Source organism: Scyliorhinus torazame, chromosome 16, assembly GCF_047496885.1.
Source record: "Scyliorhinus torazame isolate Kashiwa2021f chromosome 16, sScyTor2.1, whole genome shotgun sequence".
NCBI lineage: Eukaryota > Metazoa > Chordata > Chondrichthyes > Carcharhiniformes > Scyliorhinidae > Scyliorhinus > Scyliorhinus torazame.
Window position 1 is genome coordinate 34,818,981 of NC_092722.1, and position 24,827 is coordinate 34,843,807.

At 48.3% G+C, this 24,827-nt stretch overlaps 1 protein-coding gene across 1 annotated transcript in view; it reads right to left on the minus strand.

The window, feature by feature from the left end:
* Positions 1–24,827, minus strand: part of ube2j2 (ubiquitin-conjugating enzyme E2, J2 (UBC6 homolog, yeast)) — a 49,961-nt gene that overhangs the window by 7,071 nt on the left and 18,063 nt on the right. The window contains exons 3-5 of the mRNA XM_072478239.1: positions 19,615–19,655; positions 17,846–17,948; positions 5,571–5,709 (exon numbers count right to left, since the gene is read on the minus strand). Of these exons, the coding sequence (XP_072334340.1) occupies positions 5,571–5,709; positions 17,846–17,948; positions 19,615–19,655 (283 nt within the window). The remainder of the gene's footprint in view (positions 1–5,570; positions 5,710–17,845; positions 17,949–19,614; positions 19,656–24,827) is intronic.

The window sequence follows — 24,827 nt, forward strand, 5'->3', positions numbered from 1 at the left end:
CTTTAATGAGGCAAAGGAAAGGGGACAGCTGCCCCCGACTATGTCTGAGGCAACGATATCGCTTCTGCTAAAGAAGGAAAAGGAGCCGCTGCAACGCGGGTCCTATAGACCTATTTCCCTCCTAAATGTAGACGCTAAGATTCTGGCCAAGGTAATGGCAATGAGGATAGAGGATTGTGTCCCGAGGGTGGTCCATGAGGACCAAACTGGGTTTGTGAAGGGGAGACAGCTGAATACAAATATACGGAGGCTGCTAGGGGTAATGATGATGCCCCCACCAGAGGGGGAAGCAGAGATAGTGGTGGCGATGGATGCCGAGAAAGCATTTGATAGAGTGGAGTGGGATTATTTGTGGGAGGTGCTGAGGAGATTTGGTTTTGGAGATGAGTATGTTGGATGGGTGCAGCTGTTGTATAGGGCCCCAGTGGCGAGTGTGGTCACGAATGGACGGGGATCTGCATACTTTCGGCTCCATAGAGGGACAAGGCAGGGATGCCCTCTGTCCCCGTTACTGTTTGCACTGGCGATTGAGCCCCTGGCAATAGCATTGAGGGGTTCCAAGAAGTGGAGGGGAGTACTTAGAGGAGGAGAAGAACACCGGGTATCTCTGTATGCGGATGATTTGTTGTTATATGTAGCGGACCCGGCGGAGGGGATGCCAGAGATAATGCGGACACTTCGGGAGTTTGGAGAATTCTCAGGATATAAACTGAACATGGGGAAAAGTGAGTTGTTTGTGGTGCATCCAGGGAAGCAGAGCAGAGAAATAGAGGACTTTCCGCTGAGGAAGGTAACAAGGGACTTTCGTTACTTGGGGATCCAGATAGCCAAGAATTGGGGTACATTGCATAGGTTAAATTTAACGCGATTGGTGGAACAAATGGAGGAGGACTTCAAGAGATGGGACATGGTATCCCTGTCACTGGCAGGGAGGGTGCAGGCAGTTAAAATGGTAGTCCTCCCGAGATTCCTCTTTGTGTTTCAGTGCCTCCCGGTGGTGATCACGAAGGCTTTTTTCAAAAGGATCGAAAAGAGTATCATGAGTTTTGTGTGGGCCGGGAAGACCCCGAGAGTGAGGAAGGGATTCTTACAGCGTAGTAGGGATAGGGGGGGGCTGGCACTACCGAGCCTAAGTGAGTACTACTGGGCCGCCAATATCTCAATGGTGAGTAAGTGGATGGGAGAAGAGGAGGGAGCGGCGTGGAAGGGATTGGAGAGGGCGTCCTGTAGGGGGACTAGCCTACAAGCTATGGTGACGGCCCCACTGCCGTTCTCACCGAGGAACTACACCACAAGCCCGGTGGTGGTGGCTACACTGAAGATTTGGGGACAGTGGAGACGGCATAGGGGAAAGACGGGAGCCTTGGTGGGGTCCCCGATAAGAAATAACCATAGGTTTGCCCCGGGGAGAATGGATGGGGGATTTGGAATATGGCAAAGAGCAGGAGTAATGCAACTGAAAGATCTGTTTGTGGATGGGAAGTTCGCAAGTCTGGGAGCGCTGACCGAGAAATATGGGTTGCCCCAAGGGAATGCATTCCGGTATATGCAACTGAGGGCTTTTGCGAGGCAGCAGGTGAGGGAATTCCCGCAGCTCCCGACGCATGAGGTGCAGGACAGAGTAATCTCAAAGACATGGGTGGGGGACGGTAAGGTATCAGATATATATAGGGAAATGAGGGACGAGGGGGAGATTATGGCAGATGAGCTGAAAGGGAAATGGGAAGAAGAGCTGGTGGAGGAGATTGAGGAGGGGCTGTGGGCGGATGCCCTAAGTAGGGTAAACTCATCGTCCTCGTGTGCCAGGCTAAGCCTGATTCAATTTAAGGTGTGGAGATGCCGGCGTTGGACTGGGGTGAGCACAGTACGAAGTCTTACAACACCAGGTTGTAAAACCTGTTGGACTTTAACCTGCTGTTGTAAGACTTCGTACTGTGCTCAATTTAAGGTGTTACACAGGGCGCATATGACTGGAGCACGGCTCAGTAAATTTTTGGGGGTAGAGGATAGGTGTGCGAGATGCTCGAGAAGCCCAGCGAATCACATCCACATGTTCTGGTCATGTCCAGCACTACAGGGATTCTGGGTGGGGGTGACAAAGGTGCTTTCGAAAGTAGTGGGGGTCCAGGTCGAACCAAGCTGGGGGTTGGCTATATTTGGGGTTGCACAAGAGCCGGGAGTGCAGGAGGCGAGAGAGGCCGATGTTTTGGCTTTTGCGTCCCTAGTATCCCGGCGCAGGATACTGTTGATGTGGAAGGAAGCCAAGCCCCCGGGGGTGGAGACCTGGATAAATGACATGGCAGGGTTTATAAAGCTGGAACGGATTAAGTTCGTCCTAAGGGGATCAGCTCAAGGGTTCACCAGGCGGTGGCAACCGTTCGTCGAATACCTCACAGAAAGATAGAGGGAATGGAAAAGAAGGCAGCAGCAGCAGCAGCCCAGGGGGGGGGGGGAGGAACCAGAAGGAGTCTCAGGGTTATTAATATATATGTATAATATGTATAGGTCGTTGCTATAAATAATTGTATATTGGACTGTTAAATCATATTTTTGGAGAGTGTTTATCTGAGACAAGGCAGTTGCCATTTAGTTTTAGTTTTCGTTTTTGTTATATATTATTTATTCTTTGTTTATAAAACAGGTCATTGTTATCTATACTGTTATATTATTGTGTAAAGGATACACAATGTACTGTGATGGTTGACCAAAAATTTTCAATAAAATATATATTTTTTAAAAAATAACCTCCACTCCCCAAAAGGTCTCCCACCCTGACCTGCACCCAGGTCGGGGTTTATATACAGGTGAGGTTCATCTTGTTAAGGGGGAACCCCCCGCCCCCAGTTACCAGGGAAGGTCATATTCTATGGAGGTCATGAGGAATCTGATAGTCCTTGCACTGTGACCTCCACAGGTGTTATAACATTGCTGGGCCTTGTGATCCTTTGGAGAGACCATATGGCAAGATGAACAGATTTTAAAAGCAAATCAACATCAACTGAAATCACAATGAACTTAAATCACAACATAAAATAATCTGAAACCAGAAGCTTCAGAAATATTAACTTTTGCAAATAAATAGAAAAATGTAATAGCTTCTAAAACGTGCTCATATACAAGTGTTGAAGATGAGCTCATTTCCCACTATTTTCAGAATGTGGCTCTAAATACAGAGGTGGGAAGTGGTTAATATAACTCCTGTATGGTTCCAAACTCAAGGAGCACTTTGCGCCCCCCCCCCCTCCCCCCCCCACCTGCACGTGAACCCAATACATTTGCAAATGAAGACTGATTAATGAAGAGTCAAAACAAACAAAACAATTTTACATGTGATTTTAGAAACAACAGCATGCATTTTTACAAAGTCCCTTGAGCTTGCATGGATTCATATAGTGCTTTAAAATTATTAAAGATACCAAGGCTCTTTAGAGGAGGATTATGGAAAAAAGTTGACATGTTAGAAGATATCAAGCCAGATGACCAATAGCCAAGTCAAAAAGGTGGATTTTTAGGAGCATCTTAGAGGAGGAAAGACCAGTGAAGATGCAGAGAGAGATTGAGGGCAGGAATTCCAGAGTTTAGGGCCTAGGCAGCTACACACAAACAGTCATCAATGGTAGCGTGAGTAAATTCAGGAATACTTAGGAAGCTAGAAATGAGAGAGTGCAGAAATCTGGGGTGGGTGGCAAAGTGCTGAAAGATTACAGTATTAGGGAAAGCAGGAGTGAAAATAAGGATGACATTCTAAAATTGAGGCATTTGACAGTGGCACAGTGGCAATGTCACTGGACTAGTAATCCAGAGGCACAGAATAATACTCTGGGGAAGTGATCAAAACTTATGACAACAGGTGGAATTTAAATTCATTTCATAAATCTGGAATAAAGCTAGTCTCAGTAATGGGAACATCTTTCGAATGTTGTTAAAAAAACCCATCTGGTTCACTAATGTCCTTTAGGGAAGGAAATCTGCCATTCTTACCCGGTCTGGCCTACATGTGACTCCAGACCCACAGCAATGTGGTTGATTCTTAACTGCCCTCTGATGCCAAGGTCATCCCCACACTCCCACTACTTGCCTTCAAACAACCGCGCAACCTCAAACAAACCATTGTTTGCAGCAAACTACCCAGTCTTCAGAACAGTGACCACGACACCACACAACCCTGCCATGGCAATCTCTGCAAGACGTGCCAGATCATCGACATGGATACCACTATTACACGCGAGAACACCACCCACCAGGTACGCGGTACATACTCGTGCAACTCGGCCAACGTTGTCTACCTCATACGCTGCAGGAAAGGATGTCCCGAAGCGTGGTACATTGGCGAGACCATGCAGACGCTGTGACAACGAATGAACGGACATCGCGCGACAATCACCAGGCAGGAATGTTCCCTTCCAGTCGGGGAACACTTCAGCCGTCAAGGGCATTCAGCCTCTGATCTCCGGGTAAGCGTTCTCCAAGGGGGCCTTCAGGATGCGCGACAACGCAGAATCGCCAAGCAGAAACCTATAGCCACGTTCCGCACACGAGTGCGGCCTCAACCGGGACCTGGGATTCATGTCGCATTACATTCATCCCCCACAATCTGGCCTGCAAAATCCTACCAACTGTCCTGGCTTGATACAATTCACACCTCTTTAACCTGAGGTTACCCCATCTCTGGATCTGTAAAGAATTAATCACCTGCTAATGGTCGCATTCCAAGCATTGTTTGGCATCTTTGAATTTGTCTACATGTGTGTTTCTGGAACATACCTCTTCATTCAGCTAGGAAGGAGCAGCGCTCCGAAAGCTAGTGACATCAAAACAAACCTGTTGGACTTTAACCTGGTGTTGTAAGACTTCGTACTGTGCTCACCCCAGTCCAACGCCGGCATCTCCACATCATGGCCCTCTGAAGTGGCTGAGCAAACCACTCATTTCAAGGATAATTAGGGATGAGGAACAAATGTTGGCTTTGCCAGTGACACCCACATCCAATGAAAGAATAAGGAAAACAAATGTAGAACAGAGAGCATAGGGGTGATGGGTGAGAAGGTCTTATCACGACTGACAACACAAAACTGAATTTTGAACAACTTCAAACTGCAGAAAGCAGACTAGCATCAAAAATGGTTTACACAGACCTGGAAAACAAGGGGCCGAAGAAGAGTACTTATTTCCTTTGCTCTGTTCAAAAAAGGGTTTATGGGACACTAGCTTCAGTAGTTGAGCCGTTGAAAATAGCTGGATAAACTTCCAGAGGTGCTGGCTATCTAAACCCACTTGCTGTAAGTCAGCGGGTTTTCCATTTCCCCATCCCCAGTTCATCAAAAACAAGGCACTTCAATTGAATTACACCGTACTCTGGCTGGGGAAGTTATGGTCAATAGAGAGAAAGAAATTACAGACAGACCATCCTTACCTCCTGACATGGGAAACTCTGAGAAAAGGAAGTTGGAGTGGAAGAGGATAAAAATGTAATTTGAAAGGCACATAACATCATTCAGTTCAAAGTTCAAAAGAATCTATAGCATGACAATGAAAAAGCTTCTCTTGAGTAATGAATGGAAGGAACTCACTGTATATTCTGAAGTTTCAATACTGCCCAATGTAGGCCCTTTCTCTACCATGAAGCTAAGGAGACCCGTCAGGATTGTAGAGACAGACCAGGCTGGGTTCCAGGTATCGGGATGGAAATCAGTGATTGAAAGACATAACCTGCAAGGTAAAGGTCTTTACTAAAATTGTGTTTATTTTTTCCAACAGGGTTCATATAATTCAAAATATCTTTTGACCACAGACAGCCCAAAATCAATGAACTGGCAAATCACATTCTCACTCTGGGCATTCTAGGCAATGTATCATTTAAAACGTATTTTCATTTGGAATTTCTTGATGGATCAATTTAAAGGTATTACTTTTCAGGTAATGCTTAACAACCCAGCTGGATGCCAGCCTATAATCTCTTACAAAGTGAGATTCTGATCTCAGATAGAGATCCGGAGGACCAATGATGTGACTCTAGACAGGGAGGCAAGGGGGCAGCACCTCAACATCTTCCAGTGACCAGTTACAGAGCATTAGCAAAGTTATAGAGGATCAACATCTTCCAGTGACCAGTTACAGAGCATTAGCAAAGTTATAGATGATCAGCTCCAAAGCTCTTTTATGTACTAGATTTTGAGGGACAAATAGAATGGAAAATGTAGAAATGGAAAATAAACACAATATTTTAACTTTTGTTGTTCCAGGAGTCTGCATGTTCTCCCTGTGTCTGCGTGGGTTTCCTCTGGGTGCTCCGGTTTCCTCCCACAAGTCCCGAAAGACGTGCTGTTAGGTGAATTGGGTATTCTGAATTCTCCCTCTGTGTACCTGAACAGGCGCCAGAATGTGGCGACTAAGGGCTTTTCACAGTAACTTCATTGCAGTGTTAATGTAAGCCTACTTGAGATACTAATAAATATTATAGAAGAGATTCTTCTTTTATAACTTTCAATAGGTCAGCTGAAGGTAAATAGGTAAATGCATTAAAGACACAGGCGCTTAATTAGGAACTCTATGAATATGGTAACTTCAAGTTATGTTGTTTCTGGGAGCTCAGGTGAAAATATTTATTATATATCTTTGGCCAAATAAATAGGTCCCCTGATTATAAATCTATGGTGCATGTGTCACATTCAACAATTCCAAGATCATTTTTTGTGCCATCTCAGGTTGTTAGTTTTTTTCAATACTTCTGCAAATGTCTAGTGGCTGTGAATGAATGATCAAATTGCTGAATTTAGGTGCAAGAGGAAAATGGGAAACAGTGGAGTCTGTGAAAATATGAAAATATTAAGACGGTCACTTCTGGGGGCAGCCATGGTGTGAGTGGTCGCACATTTGGTAGCTCCAGATTGTGGCTGTGTTTTTGGACATTTTCCCTGATTAACGAGCGAATGTTTTAGTGCAAAAAGATGCAGGAGTGGTGGAGGAAGTTTATTCCACCTGTGGATGGATTCATGGACCACAAGTGGTTTTAGGCGAAAGGAGCTGTTGGAGCAAGAAACTTTTCCTGTGACACAGGGAAAGATGGCGGAGGGTCAGGGACCGGCCCTACCATCTCAGTGGTCTATTGAACAGCTGGTAGACTTCTTGAATGAGAAGTTCACCCAGCAGAGGAAGGAGTCTCGGTAAGACCTGGCGAGGACGGTGGATCCGCTTCAGGCGAGGGTCGACTGCATGGAGGTGAGGTTGGAGTCTCAAAGCCAGACTATCCAGAAGGTGGAGGAGACAGTGGGGAAGTATGAGTAGCTGCTTGCTTTGTTGGCAACCGAAATGGGGATGATGCGAGATATCTAGAAATGGCTCCTGGAGGTGGAGGATCTGGAGAACCACTCCAGGAGAGAGAACCAGAGGATTGTGGGGTTGCCAGAGGGCATTGAGGGAGCAGACGCTGGCTCATATGTGGCCATGGTGTTGGAGAAGTTACTGGGAGAGGGAGTCTTCAAACTATCCCTGGAGGTAGACCGGATGCACAGGGTACTGATGAGGAAGCCGCAGGGTAATGAGCCGCTGAGGGCAATGGTGGTGTGGTTGCACCGGTTACTGGACAAGGAGAGGATCCTGAGGTGGGCCAGGCAAACGAGGCTGTGTACCTGGGAGGGCAGCGAACCTCGAGTGTACTGGGTGCGGAGCTGGCCAAGAGGAAAGCGGGCTTTAACAAAGTGAAGGCTGCCCTCTTTTAGAAGGTGTGAAGTTTGGGATGCTGTACCCGGCTCACCTCTGGGTGACTTACAATGGTCGAGAATGCTATTTTGGGACGCCGGAGGAAGCGATGGTGTTTGAGACACAACTGACTGGCAGGAGGAAGAGGACATCGAACTTGGGAGATGTTTTTGTTCTCTCTCTCTCTGGGGTCATTGCCCTTTGTTCTTCTGTGGGGGTTGTTCTGGTCTCTTTCGGCCTTTGAATGTTGATGTTGTTCTTTGCACCAGGAGAGTGTTTGGGGGTGGGGATCATCAGTGGGGGGGTAGGGTGCTAGGTGCCATGGTGGGGGCGGCCAGGCTAGCTAGCTCATGGAAGCACAGTGGGGGGTGAGCAGGTGGTTAGTGTGTTGATGGGGGTTGGGATTGTTGTTCTGTGGAGAGGGGGGGGGACGGACTGCTGACACGAGGAGGTTTCTTTTCAATGTGGTATGGGGGGGGGGGGGCAATGATGGCGGACATCTGAGGGCAGGCCTGAGGGTGGCTCAGGAGGAGCTATGGTTGATCAGGAGGGGCGTCCCCCGGAACAGGCTTGTCACATGGAACGTGAGGGGGCTGAATGGGCCGGTCAAGAGGGTTCATATGTTTGCACATTTGAGGAAAGGGTGGGTAGGGCAGATTTTGCATTCGGGACTGGATCTGAAGATGAGGGGGGTGGCGGTTTTGATAAATAAACGGGTAGTTTTTGAAGTGGGGAGCCTAGTGGCGGATTCTGGGGAGAGGTTTATTACGGTGAGTGGGAGGTTGGAGGGGATGCCGGTGGTGTTGGTGAATGTTTATGCCCTGAACTGGGATGATGTAGAGTTTATGAGGCGGGTGCTGGGGAAGATCCCGGACCTGGATACGCACCAGTTGATAACGTGGGGGGGGGGGGCGGGGGAAAAGAGAGATTTTAAACATGGATCTGGAGCCGAAATTGGACAGGTCAAGCCCGGGGTGGGTGCGGCGGTGGCGAGGGAGCTGAGGGGGTTTATGGAGTGGACCCATGGTAGTTAGAGGGTGAAGGAATTCTAATTTTTCTCCCATGTGCATAGGGTGTACTCCCGAATCGACTATTTTGTGTTGGATAGGACATTGGTGGCGGAGGTAGTCGGTTCGGCGTACTCGCCAATTTTGGTTTCAGACCATGCGTCACATTGGGTGGACTTGCAGATGGATCGGGGGTGGGCACCTGCAGTGGAGGTTAGATTTGGGGCTGTTGGCAAATGAGGAGGTTTGTGAGCGGGTGAGGGGTGCTATTCAGGGATATGTGGAGTTGAATGACACAGGTAAGGTTTCGGCCGCCACGCTATGGGAGGCACTGAAGGCAGTAGTAAGGGGGGGGGGGGGAAGAGAGAGAAAGAGTTTATTTCAATATGGGCACATAGAGATAGGGCAGAGATGGCGAGGTTAGTGGAGGAGATTTTGCAGATGGATAGGAGGTAATCAGAGGCCCTGGAAGCAGGGTTGTTGAGCGAGCAACAGAAACCTCAGATGGAGTTTGGGCTGATATCCACAGGTAAGGCGGTAGGGCAGTTGAGGAAAGCTCAAGGGGCGGTCTCGGAGTACAGGGAAAAGGCAAGTAGGATGTTGGTGCATCAATTGAGGGTGAAGGAGGTAGCGACGGAGATCGGAAAATGAAGGATAGGGGAGGGGAAGGGGTACACGGTCTTGGATCCAGTGGGGTGAATGGAGTGTTCGGGGACTTAGATAAGAGAATGTACGAGTCAGGAGCCCCTGCCGGGGTTGAGGGAATGAAGCGTTTTTTAGAGGGGTTGGAGCTACCGAGGGTGGAGGAGGACCTGTTGGAGGGATTGGGAGCCTCCATTGGATTGGTGGAGGTGTTGGAGGGTATGGGGGCAATGCAGGCGAGAAGGCCCTGGGCCCAATCGGATTCCCAGTGGAATTTTACAAAACGTTTTTAGGGAGATTTGGGGCCCCTGCTGGTAAGGGCTTTTAATAAGGTGAGGGAGCGGTGGGTGCTCCCCCCAACGTTATCGCAGGCCTCGATCTCCTTAATTTTAAAGAGGGATAAGGATCCGGGGCAGTGTGGGTCCTACAGACCAGTTTCGCTGTTAAAATGTGAACGCCAAGTTGGTGGCCAAGATCTTGGCCTCAAGGATTGAGGAGTGTGTACCGGGGCTGATAGGGGAGGACCAGACAGGGTTTGTTAAGGGGAGACATTTGTCGAGCAACATCAGGTGGCCATTGAATGTGATAATGATGCTCCCGGAGGGACGAAGTGTGGAGGTGGTGGTCGCCATGGGTGCGGAGAAGGCCTTCGACCGGGTGGAGTGGGACTATCTGTGGGAGGTTCTGGGGCGTTTTGGGTTTGGGCAGAGATTTGTGGATTGGGTCCAGTGTATGAACGAACCGGGTGAGTTCGGAATATTTCAGGCTGCACTGGGGAACAAGGCAAGGATGCCCACTCTCCCCACTGCACTTTGCTTTGGCTATAGAGCCATTGGCAATGGCATTAAGACAATCAAGGGACTGGCAGGTGGGGGTGGAGAATAGGGTCGATCTGCTGCTCTACATTTAATGGAAGGGATTATGGGTATATTGGAGGAGTTTGGCCGGTTTTCGGGATATAAACTCAATATGGGGAAGAGCGAGGTTTTTCCGATTCAAGCAAGTGGGCGGGAGAAGAGGTTGGGAGAATTGCCATTTATAGTGGGGGGTGAGCTTTCAGTATTTGAGTATTCAGATGGCGCAGGGGTGGGAGCAGTTGCACAAGTTGAATCAAGCGCGGTTGGTGGAACAGGTGAAAGGGGATTTCAGGAGGCGAGATGCGCTCCTGCTGTCGGGACGGGTGCTCCCACTGCCAGGATGGGTACAATCGGTGATGATGACAGTCCTCCCGAGGTTCTTGTCTGCATTCCAGAATCTCCTGATTTTCGTTCCCAAGGCTTTTTTTAGGAGGGTGAATGCACTGATTTGGGGGTTTCTTTTGGGCAGGTAAAGCCCTGCACGTGACGAAGGTGCTGCTGGAACAGAGTTGGGGGGGTTTAGCTCGCCCAAATTTGATGAATTACTACTGATAGCCATAGTTAGGAAGTGCTGCCCCAGGGGCTACAAGACAAGGTGGTGTCAAAAACAGTGGTAGGTGAGGATAAAGTATCAGAAATTTATAAGGAGTTGATGGATTGGGAGGGAGCCCCAATAGGGGTAGTGAAGCGTCACTGGGAGGAAGAGTTGGGTAGGGACATGGAGGCTGGGGTGTGGGAGGAACCATTCGTGGTTGGTGAACATGTCCCTGTCATGTGCAAGGCTTAGCCTTATTCAGTTCAAGGTGGTCCACAGGGCACATATGACTGTGGCCAGTATGAGCAGGGTTTTTGAAGGGGTGGAGGATAGGTGTGGACAGTGCGCTGGTGGGCCCACGAATCATGTTCACATGTTTTGGGCACGTCCGAAGCTTGGGGGATTCTGACAGGCGTTTGCTGACATTATGTCAGCGGTCCTGAAGGTGAAGGTGGACCGGAAGTGGCGGCCTTTGGAGTGTCAGAAGACCCGGGAGTCCAGAGGGCGAGAGAGGCCGATGTCTTGGTCTTTGCCTCCATGGTAGCCCGGAGATGGATTTTATTGGAATGAAGGGATTTGGGGCCGCCAAAACCGTGGGATGTGGGTGAGTGACCTGGCAGAGTTTCCTCGGCTGGAGAAGATAAAGTTCGCCTTGAGGGGGTTTCCCCAGAGGTGGCAGCTGTTCATCAACTGCTTTGAGAACAGTTAAGTCAGCAGGGTGGTGGGGGGCATGGGGAGCTTTTGGAAAATGGCATTAGCACTGCACTTCTGACTTTGTAATAAATATAGAGCATACTATTCAGAATTTACAGCTCACTGTTATGCTTTTTAATATCAGCAGCACACAACAGGCTAATCACAACAGATGAAATTTATACATTAACAAGAGCAGTAATTTTGGTTTAAACTAATCAAAAGTGAAAGGAACTTTGAATCTTGATTAAAGCTAATGCAAGACGTGTAAATATTTGCTCGTTAAACGTGGTGTTCTAATCTGCAGATTATTTTTAAGAAAACACAAGTTGAAAATGTTAAACTAAGACAACAGTTAGGTATAAAAGCTTCGCTTTTCAAATCTATTTCAAAGCGATAAATGCTTCAAAACCCTAATAATGCTCAGAAGCTGGATTCATAGCTGAGGAAAAACTCACACTAATTTGTTTTAAAATAGGTACAAACATAGTGCTGTGAGGGAGAGAATTCCAGGAATTTGACTCGATAACAGTGAAGGACATTCGGTGTGCTCCACTGTTCTCTGCTCAGTGATTGTGGGTAAGCAAAAGATTCTACAGGTTGCTCCACTTCTCCCATTCTTTCTTTTTCCCCATTTACAATTCCCCTACCATTAACTGCCTCTTCCCCCAGTCCACATGCCAAACATCAGCAAGAAGATGAACCAAGGCCGTAAGAATTTCTAAAAATTATGTCCATTAAAATTTTGCATTATTTTCCACATTTTTAGTTCCTCCATTCTATTCCTCCCTCAAAAGCAGTGACCCTCGAGAACTTTGCTATTGCCACATAGTTTAACACTGGGGGATGATGAAAAGCCACCAATTAGATGGTCTTAGATGGTCAATCCAAGGTGCAGGTAGAGAAATGGGTGACCACCAGAAAGGGCAGGCAGTCAGTGCAGGAATCTCCTGTGGTTGTCCCCCTCTCGAACAGGTATACCCCTTTGGATACTGTCGGGGGGGGTAGCCTATCAGGGGAAAACAGCAGCAGCCAGAGCAGTGGCACCACAGCTGGCTCTGATGTTCAGAAGGGAGGGTCAAAGCGCAGAAGAGTCGTTCTAGGGGACTCTATAGTCAGGGGCACAGATAGGCGCTTCTGTGGACGTGAAAGAGACTCCAGAATGGTATGTTGCCTCCCTGGTGCCAGGGTCCAGGATGTCTCCGAACGGGTAGAGGGCATCTTGAAGGGGGAGGGCAAACAGGCAGAGGTCATTGTACATATTGGTACTAACGACATAGGCAGGAAGGGGCATGAGGTCCTGCAGCAGGAGTTCAGGGAGCTAGGCGGAAAGTTAAAAGACAGGACCTCTAGGGTTGTAATCTCGGGATTACTCCCTGTGCCACGTGCCAGTGAGGCTAGATATAGGAAGATAGAGCAGCTAAACACGTGGCTAAACAGCTGGTGTAGGAGGGAGGGTTTCCGTTATCTGGACCACTGGGAGCTCTTCCGGGGCAGGTGTGACCTATATAAGGACGGGTTGCATCTAAACTGGAGGGGCATAAATATCCTGGCCGCGAGGTTTGCTAATGTCACACGGGAGGGTTTAAACTAGTATGGCAGGGGGGTGGGCACGGGAGCAATAGGTCAGAAGGTGAGAGCATTGAGGGAGAACTAGGGAATAGGGACAGTGTGGCTCTGAGGCAGAGCAGACAGGGAGAAGTTACTGAACACAGCGGGGCTGGTGGCCTGAAGTGCGTATGTTTTAATGCAAGAAGTATTACGGGTAAGGCAGATGAACTTAGAGCTTGGATTAGTACTTGGAACTATGATGTTGTTGCCATTACAGAGACCTGGTTGAGGGAAGGGCAGGATTGGCAGCTAAACGTTCCAGGATTTAGATGTTTCAGGCGGGATAGAGGGGGATGTAAAAGGGGTGGCGGAGTTGCGCTACTGGTTAGGGAGGATATCACAGCTGTACTACAGGAGGACACCTCAGGGGGCAGTGAGGCTATATGGGTAGAGATCAGGAATAAGAAGGGTGCAGTCACAATGTTGCAGGTTTACTACAGGCCTCCCAACAGGCAGCGGGAGATAGAGGAGCAGATAGGTAGACAGATTTTGGAAAAGAGTAAAAACAACAGGGTTGTGGTGATGGGAGACTTCAACTTCCCCAATATTGACTGGGACTCACTTAGTGCCACGGGCTTAGACGGGGCAGAGTTTGTAAGGAGCATCCAGGAGGGCTTCTTAAAACAATATGTAGACAGTCCAACTAGGGAAGGGGCGGTACTGGACCTGGTATTGGGGAATGAGCCCGGCCAGGTGGTAGAAGTTTCAGTAGGGGAGCATTTCGGGAACAGTGACCACAATTCAGTAAGTTTTAAAGTGCTGGTGGACAAGGATAAGAGTGGTCCTCAGGTGAATGTGTTAAATTGGGGGAAGGCTAATTATAACAGTATTAGGCGGGAACTGAAGAACCTAGATTGGGGGCGGATGTTTGAGGGCAAATCAACATCTGACATGTGGGAGGCTTTCAAGTGTCAGTTGAAAGGAATTCAGGACCGGCATGTTCCTGTGAGGAAGAAGGATAAATATGGCAATTTTCGGGAACCTTGGACAACGAGAGATATTATAGGCCTCGTCAAAAAGAAAAAGGAGGCATTTGTCAGGCTAAAAGGCTGGGAACAGACGAAGCCTGTGTGGAATATAAGGAAAGTAGGAAGGAACTTAAGCAAGGAGTCAGGAGGGCTAGAAGGGGTCACGAAAAGTCATTGGCAAATAGGGTTAAGGAAAATCCCAAAGGCTTTTTACACGTACATAAAAAGCAAGAGGGTAGCCAGGGAAAGGGTTGGCCCACTGAAGGATAGGCAAGGGAATCTATGTGTGGAGCCAGAGGAAATGGGCGAGGCACTAAATGAATACTTTGCATCAGTATTCACCAAAGAGAAGAAATTGGTAGATATTGAGTCTGGAGAAGGGTGTGTAGATAGCCTGGGTCACATTGAGATCCAAAAAGGCGAGGTGTTGGGCGTCTTAAAAAATATTAAGGTAGATAAGTCTCCAGGGCCTGATGGGATCTACCCCAGAATACTGAAGGAGGCTGGAGAGGAAATTGCTGAGGCCTTGAGAGAAATCTTTGGATCCTCACTGTCTTCAGGTGATGTCCCAGAGGACTGGATAATAGCCAATGTTGTTCCTCTGTTTAAGAAGGGTAGCAAGGATAATCCAGGGAACTACAGGCCAGTGAGCCTTACTTCAGTGGTAGGGAAATTACTGGAGAGAATTCTTCGAGATAGGATCTACTCCCATTTGGAAGCAAATGGACGTATTAGTGAGAGGCAGCATGGTTTTGTGAAGGGGAGGTCGTGTCTCACTAATTTGATAGAGTTTTTCGAGGAAGTCACAAAGATGATTGATGCAGGTCGGGCAGTGGATGTTGTCTATATGGACTTCAGTAAGGCCTTTGACAAGGTCCCTCATGGTAGACTTGTACAAAAGGTGAAGTCACACAGGATCAGGGGTGAGCTGGCAAGGTGGATACAGAACTGGCTAGGTCATAGAAGGCAGAGAGTAGCAATGGAAGGATGCTTTTCTAATTGGAGGGCTGTGACCAGTGGTGTTGCGCAGGGATCAGTGCTGGGACCTCTGCTGTTTGTAGTATATATAAATGATTTGGAGGAAAATGTAACTGGTCTGATTAGTAAGTTTGCAGACGACACAAAGGTCAGTGGAATTGCGGATAGCGGTGAGGACTGTCAGAGGATACAGCAGGATTTAGATTGTTTGGAGACTTGGGCGGAGAGATGGGAGATGGAGTTTAATCCGGACAAATGTGAGGTAATGCATTTTGGAAGGTCTAATGCAGGTAGGGAATATACAGTGAATGGTAGAACCCTCAAGAGTATTGAAAGTCAGAGAGATCTAGGTGTACAGGTCCACAGGTCACTGAAAGGGGCAACACAGGTGGAAAAGGTAGTCAAGAAGGCATACGGCATGCTTGCCTTCATTGGCCGGGGCATTGAGTATAAGAATTGGCAAGTCATGTTGCAGCTGTATAGAACGTTAGTTCAGCCACACTTGGAGTACAGTGTTCAATTCTGGTCGCCACACTACCAGAAGGATGTGGAGGCTTCAGAGAGGGTGCAGAAGAGATTTACCAGAATGTTGCCTGGAATGGAGGGCATTAGCTATGAGGAGCGGTTGAATAAACTCGGTTTGTTCTCACTGGAACGATGGAGGTTGAGGGGCGACCTGAAAGAGGTCTACAAAATTATGAGGGGCATAGACAGAGTGGATAGTCAGAGGCTTTTCCCCAGGGTAGAGGTGTCAATTACTAGGGGGCATAGGTTTAAGGTGAGAGGGGCGAGGTTTAGAGTAGATGTACGAGGCAAGTTTTTTTACACAGAGGGTAGTGGGTGCCTGGAACCCGCTACCAGAGGAGGTGGTGGAAGCAGGGACGATAGTGACATTTAAGGGGCATCTTGACAAATACATGAATAGGATGGGAATGGAGGGATACGGACCCAGGAAGTGTAGAAGATTGTAGTTTGGCTTGGAGGGCCGAAGGGCCTGTTCCTGTGCTGTACATTTCTTTGTTCACCCTCTTTCTTCCCTGGTGGTCATTGCTACATTACAGCAAGCCAGGTGATCTACACCTTAAAATAACTTGGTCTTAATTTCCTCTCTTTCGGTTTGGAAAGTGATTCATCTACCTCTCCACCTCTCCTCTCCCGAGGTTCAGTGAGATTTGGAATGGAGTTAAGAATAAACGATTCAATCATAGAATTTACAGTGCAGTAGGAGGCCATTCAACCCATCGGGTCTGCACGGCTCTTGTAAAAGAGCACCCTACTTAAGTCCACGCCACCACCCTACCGCCAAATCCAGAAACACTACCTAACCCGTTGGACACCAAGGGGCAAATTTAGCATGGCCAATCCACCTAATCTGCACATCTTTTGACTGTGGGAGGAAACCGGAGCACCCGAAGGAAGCCCACGTAGACACGTGGAGAAAGTGCAAACTCCACACTGTCACCCAAGGCCGGAATTGAACCCGGATCCCTGGAGCTGTGAGGCAACAGTGCTAACCACTGTGCCACCCTAACTGATTAGAAACTAGTCTGGTATCAAATAATAAAAGAATCTTTTAAAATATTTTTTAAAAATAGTGCTTTGTTAACAAGCTAGCCCAATGCAGACTTTAAACTGGTTACGGCCTGCTGGAATCAGCCCAGCTGCAATTTCATTGCTGCACCACTTCAAAGACAGACAAGTTACCTGAGTTAGATAGACTGATTAATGAATGGCAGACAGAGGGGTTAGAAACAATGAATATTGTTTACCAGGCTGCGAGCAGGAGGTTGCAGTCTGACGGAAGAAACAAAACTATTATTTCCTGTAGGGAGTTTACACGGTTTTGCAGAGTTAATAATGGGAAACCCCTATATCAGGCAGACTGTGTGGCTTTAAAACTTTTGTGATTTGATGTGTGTTTGAGAGTGATCATAATTCACATTGCCAAGTAAAGGTTTAACAAATTTCTGTTTTGCCAAACATGGACAAGCTGGGGTTAGTCAAGATACTCTTGATTGCTTAAGTCAACATACAAGCTTTTTGTCACGGATGTGTTGCAGCTTATGAGCATTAAAGTTTTGAAACACCATCATTTTTGAAGTAGATTTACATTGCTAAAGGGAAATTATTTAATGTGATCTGGCGAAATCTACTGTTTATTTTTGCTCCTGCTGAATTTCCCTTCTTCGTAAACCTAACTTATAGCTTATAGCTCAATAAATATGGTCAGTCAGAGCTCAGGAGAATATGAGGCATCGTGGAACATTTCCAGCCAACCGAACAGTAGAAAGAGTTATCATCAGCAGGAACATACTACATTATCAGGTACTTTCTATGTAAGGAAACTGTTTAGTTCATCGGAACTGAGCACTTGGTTATGGAGTAGCTTGTGTTTGTAGTGGGGAAAGTGTCTGGAAAATGCCCGAATTAAAACATGGACATCTTCTACGGCTGACATGGGAAAAAAACGATGCTTCTTTGTGTGTATTGTATTATATACTGCCCAAGTCATTCAAAAGAACGTTTGAAACATGTGCAAGAATTTCCAGCATCATTGGTTAAATGTACCAATGTTGAAACTATTGTTCGAATTCATGTTTATCAATGACTCCACAGGATTGGCCTAGACCATTGATAGGGTTTTGAGGGCTGCTATGTGTCAAAACCCGGAAATGATTAATTTTTGTACAAATACAGCAACTGTAAATGTTATTTCAATGTGAATAACCAGAGGTAAAACCCAGAACTAAAGAACAGATAACAGCAGAACCACTAATGCTTCTGTCATGTACTCTCCAAGTTCTTTTACTTGGACATGGCTAATGAAAGCTCTAAATCAGTTACAAAATCTCTTACCGTGTATTGCATTTGAATCTTCCATTTGGTGTAATCATATAAATACTAGGGGGCTTAAAGGGAAATTCTCTGGGGAAAACTAATTTCCCATGATAAAGACCGCCTAGGTTTAAACAGAAAATAACAGCAATATTAGAATCTGTATATATTGCACTTTCACACATCCCGCCGTCAAAGATTTAAACGGAGCACTCTTTATTGAACAATGACTTTGATCTTGTCAAAAGTGGAGCAGAAAGAATTTTTGTACCAAAGCAAATTACTGCAGATGCTGGAAATGCGAATTAGAAACAGAAATGCTGGAAACACAGCAGGTCTGGCAGCACCTGTGGAGAGAGAAACAGGTTGTTGATCTGAAATGCTATGTTTCTCTCTCTCTAGATGTTGCCACACCTGCTAAGTACTTCTGGCATTGTTTTCATGTTGCAATGAAATGAATGAAAATCGCTTATTGTCACAAGTAGGCTTCAAGTGAAGTTACTGCGAAAAGCACCTAGTCGCCACATTCCGGCGCCTGTTCGGGGAGGCTGGTACGGGAATCAAACCGTACTTTTGGCCTGCCTTGGTCTGCTTTCAAAGCCAGCGATTTAGCCCAATGTGCTAAACCAGCCCCAATGAATTCGAGCTTCAGCAACAGCATAATTGCACATGGCTAAATGAGTGACGGGTACAGTCAACACTATAATACTTTCACACTTGAATAAGGGTCTGCGGTTCATTACAGAATTAGTACTGCAAGTTCAGAGAACGTTGCAGATGTTTTCTTCCATCTCTTGAAATAGTCCAGAGCTATTAGGAAGCATTCCTTTCCCATCAACCCCATTCTTCCCCCCATGCCTCACTTTCAAGACACACTAAATTATATTTTAAATATCATTTTCCATTGAGCATTCACTCAGATGAACATCCTCAACCTTGATCAGTAGCATTGGTTTCACTAGTATCCACCTGCAACCAGGCACATACAATTCTTTCATTTAAGAAATACTTTCTCCCCCACAACCAAAACATTTCACAGCAGGAATACATTGCAGACTGGAGATTTAAAAAATGACATCTCATTCATAACTTGGACTACAATCAGATCAAACTCTCTTTGATTTAGTCCACCCACGATATATCCCACTAGTGAACCTCGCCTCCAGCCATATATCTATTTATAGTGAGTGAAGGCATTCCTGGCTATATAATATTTATTGTGAAGAAGCCTCGTGTCCCAGTTTCCTGATTAGTTCACTCTTTGCTATAGAAAAAAACAGATGCTAACAAAAATAAAACAAAAGCTGACAGTCTAGTCTTAGCTGACAGGTCCTGACTTACAGCTCAGGTGCAATTTGATTTACAACAAAATGGGGTAACTCAAAGTTGTAACTTATTGCCACAGCAGCCCAACCTGTTCTTTCACTGGCAGTCCCTCTGCCATCATAACCTGTGACTCCCTCCTCAGAGCATCCACTCTTCACTCATTCTCCAGGTTTTTGACTGGCCTCTTCCTTCACTCGCTTCCTATTCACACACACCCTGCGGGTCCACTCACTGCCTAACCTCTGCTGCTTAAATTTGGGAGATACAAAGAAATGAAAATGTAAATGTTATCATTCCTGACAAACTGTAGAATATCAAAACTGCGCATCAGTCACTAAGGTTGTGCAGCAATCAGTTTGTTACAAAATGATAAACAGGACTAAAGAATGCGACAAATCAAATAGAAAGACATTAATCTACCAGTCAATTATCAAATCAGAAAATACAGCAACATCAATACATACCCTCATAAGGTGTTTTCTCAGGGCCCCGTACCACGTAATGCCTAGCAAGAGATAGTAAATGTTAAGGAATCCATAATTATCCACACATGGCATCTTGAAAAGAGCCATTCTGTGCTTAAATTTAGTAGATTGTTATTTTGCAATCCAATAATTTTGCTGCATTCTGGTACAATTGCACGGTATTTCAGAAGCCGTTATAACTTGTAAAAGTTGCTCTTAAACCTTTGACTAACATTTTTATTCCTGAATATAAAAGGAGCAGAGCTGGGGACTTCCGGGTGCGGCGATGACCAGCTAGGTCGCACGTTTCGGCACCTCCCGCTCGAACGGACTTTTGGGCTCTTATTGGGAGCCCCAACAGCAATTTTTGACGGCTAAACCCATTGTGCGGTGAAACAGAAGGGAATCCCCCTGGATGTACATGGAGAAAGGAGATAATAGTGGCCGGATTGCAGAGGATCCTCTGGAGCAGCGGCAAGGAAGGGAAGCACGAAGCAAGATGGCGGCGGAGGGAGGCCGTTTGGTATGGGACCTGGAACAGCAAGAGTTCCTTCGGAGATGTGTTGAGGTGCTAAAGGAGGAGGTGCTGGCCCCGATGCTGCAGGTGATTGTGGGGTTAAAGGAGGCGCAGAAGACCCAAGAATTGGAGCTTTGTGGCGTGAAGGCAAAGGCTGCCGAAAATGAGGACGAAATACAGGGCCTGGTGGTGAAGACAGAGACACATGAGGCACTGCATAAGAGGTGCATGGAGAGGCTGGAAGCCCGGGAAAATAGCTCGAGGAGGAAGAACCTAAGAGTTTTGGGTCTTCCCGAAGGTGTAGAGGGAGCGGACGTCGGGGCATATGTGAGCACGATGCTTCATTCCTTAATGGGACCGGAGGCCCCGACGGGCCCCTTGGAAGTGGATGGAGCATATAGAGTCCTTGCGAGAAGACCGAAGGCGGGAGAAATACCTCGAGCTAGAGTGGTGAGGTTTCACCGCTATAAAGACAGGGAGATGGTCCCGAGATGGGCGAAAAAGACACGGAGCTGTAGGTGAGAGAACGCGGTGATCCGCGTGTACCAGGATTGGAGTGCGGAGGTGGCGAGAAGGAGGGCGAGTTTCAATCGGGCCAAGGCGGTGCTCCATAGAAAGAAAGGGGGGGGGAGAATTTTTTTTCTCTTTCCCCTTGATGGGGGGGGGGGGGGATGGTGAACTGTGGGCGCTGGGGGGGGGGGGAAGGAGAGGGGGAAGGAGAGAGGGAGCTGCGCCATAGGGGTGGGACCGAGTGGGAAGCATGAGATGGTCGGGGCGGGAGGACACCGTTGGGGGGGGACAAGTGGGTGCGTGGGAACCGGGTGAGGAGCTGGTCTAAAAAAGGGGATGGCTAGTCGATGAGGGGGGGGGTGTAAAGAGCCCCCAACCCGGTTGATCACGTGGAACGTGAGAGGGCTGAATGAGCCGATTAAGAGGGCAAGGGTGCTTGCGCACCTAAAGAAATTAAAGGCAGATGTGGTCATGCTGCAGGAGACGCACCTGAAACTGGCGGATCAGGTCAGATTACGAAAAGGATGGGTGGGACAGATATTTCACTCGGGCTTGGATGCGAAAAATAGAGGGGTGGCAATATTAGTGGGGAAACGGGTATTGTTTGAGGCGAGGACCATAGTGGCGGACAGTGGGGGTAGATATGTGATGGTGAGTGGCAGATTGCAAGGTGAGGCGGTGGTTCTGGTGAACGTATATGCCCCGAACTGGGATGATGCCAACTTCATGAAGCGTATGCTGGGGCGTATCCCGGACCTGGAGGCGGGAAAGTTGGTAATGGGGGGAGACTTCAATACGGTGCTGGATCCAGGGCTGGACCGGTCCAGGTCTAGGACCGGGAGGAGGTCGGCAGCGGCCAAGGTGCTTAAGGACTTCATGGAGCAGATGGGAGGAGTAGATCCCTGGAGATTTACTAGGCCTAGGAGTAAAGAGTTCTCCTTCTTCTCCCATGTCCACAAGGTGTATTCTCGGATAGACTTCTTTGTCCTGGGAAGGGCGCTGATCCCGAAGGTGGCCAGGACGGAGTACTCGGCTATAGCCATTTCGGACCATGCCCCACATTGGGGAGATCTGGAAGTAGGAGAGGAAAAGGAACAGCACCCACTGTGGAGATTAGATATGGGATTGTTGGCGGACGAGGGTGTGTGTGTAAGGGTAAGGAGATGTATCGAAAGGTATCTGGAGATTAATGACGACGGAGAGGTTCAGGTGGGAGTGGTCTGGGAAGCACTGAAGGCGGTGGTCAGAGGGGAACTGATTTCCATAAGGGCCCATAAGGGGAAACAAGAGAGCAAAGAGAGGGAGAGATTGTTGAGAAATTTTGAGGGTGGATAGGCAGTATGCAGTGGCTCCAGATGAAGGACCATACAGGGAAAGACGAAGGTTGCACACGGAATTTGATTTGTTGACCGCGGGCAAGGCGGAGGCACAATGGAGGAAGGCACAGGGAGTGCAGTATGAGTACGGAGAGAAGGCGAGCCGGTTACTGGCCCAACAACTGAGGAAGAGGGGGGCGGCGAGGCAGATTGGAGGGGTTAGGGACGAGGAGGGTGAGATAGAACGGGGAGCGGAGAGGGTGAACGGGGTGTTTAAGGCATTTTACGAGAGGCTGTATAAGGCTCAGCCCCCGGAAGGGAAGGAGGGAATGATGCACTTCCTAGACCAGTTGGAATTTCCGAAGGTCGAGGAGCAGGAGAGGACAGGACTGGGAGCACAGATTGAGGTGGAGGAGGTGGTAAAAGGGATTGGGAACATGCAGGCAGGGAAGGCCCCGGGACCGGATGGGTTCCGGGTGGAATTTTATAGGAAATACGTGGACCTGCTGGCCCCGCTTCTGACGAGAACCTTTAATGAGGCCAGGGAAAGGGGGATGTTGCCCCCGACGATGTCGGAGGCGACGATATCGCTGCTCTTGAAAAGGGACAAAGACCCGCTGCAGTGCGGGTCTTACAGGCCTATTTCCCTCCTGAATGTAGATGCCAAGCTTTTGGCCAAGGTGATGGCGACGAGGATGGAGGATTGTGTCCCAGGGGTGGTTCACGAGGATCAAACGGGGTTTGTTAAGGGGAGACAATTGAACACTAACATACGGAGGCTGCTGGGTGTGATGATGATGCCCCCGCCGGAGGGGGAGGCGGAGATAGTGGTGGCCGATGGATGCAGAGAAAGCATTTGATAGAGTGGAGTGGGATTAGCTGTGGGAAGTGTTGAGGAGATTTGGATTTGGAGAGGGGTTTATTGGATGGGTTCAGCTTCTATCCAGGGCCCCGGTGGCAAGTGTGACTACAAATAGGCAGAGATCTGACCACTTCCGTCTATACAGAGGGACAAGACAGGGATGTCCTCTGTCCCCGTTACTGTTTGCGTTGGCAATTGAGCCACTGGCCATAGCGCTGAGGAGCTCTAGGAAGTGGAGGGGAGTACTTAGGGGAGGAGAAGAGCACCGGGTATCACTATACGCGGATGATTTGTTGTTGTATGTCGCGGACCCAGTGGAGGGGATGCCCGAGATGATACCCGGTGCTCTTCTCCTCCCCCAAGTACTCCCCTCCACTTCCTAGAGCTCCTCAGTGCTATGGCCAGTGGCTCAATTGCCAACGCAAACAGTAACGGGGACAGAGGACATCCCTGTCTTGTCCCTCTGTATAGACGGAAGTGGTCAGATAATGCAGACACTCAGGGAGTTTGGGGAATTTTCAGGATATAAACTGAATATGGGGAAGAGTGAGCCGTTTGTGATGCACCCTGGGGAACCGGGCAGGGGAATAGATGATTTGCCGTTGAGGAGAGTAACAAGGGATTTTCGGTACCTAGGGATCCAGATGGCCAGGAACTGGGGAACCTTGCATATGCTAAATTTAGTAAGATTGGTGGAGCAGATGGAAGAGGACTTTAGGAGATGGGACATGGTGCCCCTGTCACTGGCGGGTAGGGTGCAGGCGGTTAAAATGGTGGTCCTTCCGCGGTTTCTTTTTGTGTTCCAGTGCCTCCCTGTGATGATTACAAAAGCCTTTTTCAAGAAAGTGGATAAGAGCATTAGGAATTTTGTATGGGCTGGGAAGACACCAAGAGTGAAGAGGGGGTTCCTGCAGCGTAGTAGGGATAGGGGGGGACTGGCACTGCCGAGTTTAAGTGACTATTATTGGGCCGCCAACATATCAATGGTATGCAAGTGGATGGGGGAAGGGGAGGGAGCGGCGTGGAAAAGACTAGAGATGGCGCCCTGTAGGGGAACCAGCCTAAAAGCATTAGCGACGGCCCCTTTACCGTTCTCCCCGAAGAAATACACCACAAGTCCAGTGGTGGTGGCAACGCTGAAAATTTGGGGGCAGTGGAGACGGCATAAGGGAGTGACGGGTGCCTCGGTGAGGTCCCCGATAAGGAACAACCACAGGTTCGTCCCGGGGAAGATAGATGGGGGATTTAAAGCTTGGCAGAGAGCAGGGATTGTGAAATTGAAGGATTTGTTCCTAGGCAGGACGTTTGAGAGTCTGGGAGCACTGACAGAAAAATATGGGTTGCCATATCGAATGCATTTCGATATATGCAACTGAGGGCTTTTGCGAGGCAACAGGTGAGGGAATTTCCGCGGCTCCCGGCGCAAGAGATTCAGGACAGAGTGATTTCGGGGGCATGGGTGGGGGATGGTAGGGTGTCAGATATATATAGTGAAATGAGAGACGAGGGGGAGACGATGGTGGAGGAGCTGAAGGGAAAATGGGAAGAGGAGCTAGGGGAAGAGATTGAGGAGGGGCTGTGGGCCGATGCCTTGAGTAGGGTAAACTCTTCGTCCTCATGCGCCAGGCTCAGCCTGATACAATTCAAGGTTCTACATAGGGCGCACATGACTGGAGCAAGGTTAAGTAGATTTTTTGGAGTGGAGGATAGGTGCAGGAGATGCGCGGGAAGCCCAGCAAACCACACCCACATGTTTTGGTCATGCCCGGTACTGCATGGGTTCTGGGTGGGGGTGGCGAATGTGCTTTCAAGGGTGGTGGGGGTCCGGGTCGAGCCAGGCTGGGGGTTGGCAATATTTGGGGTTGCGGACGAGCCGGGAGTGCAGGAGGCGAGAGAGGCTGATGTTTTAGCCTTTGCGTCCCTAGTAGCCCGGCGAAGGATATTACTTACGTGGAAAGAAGCTAAACCCCCAGGCGTGGAGGCCTGGATAAACGACATGGCGGGGTTC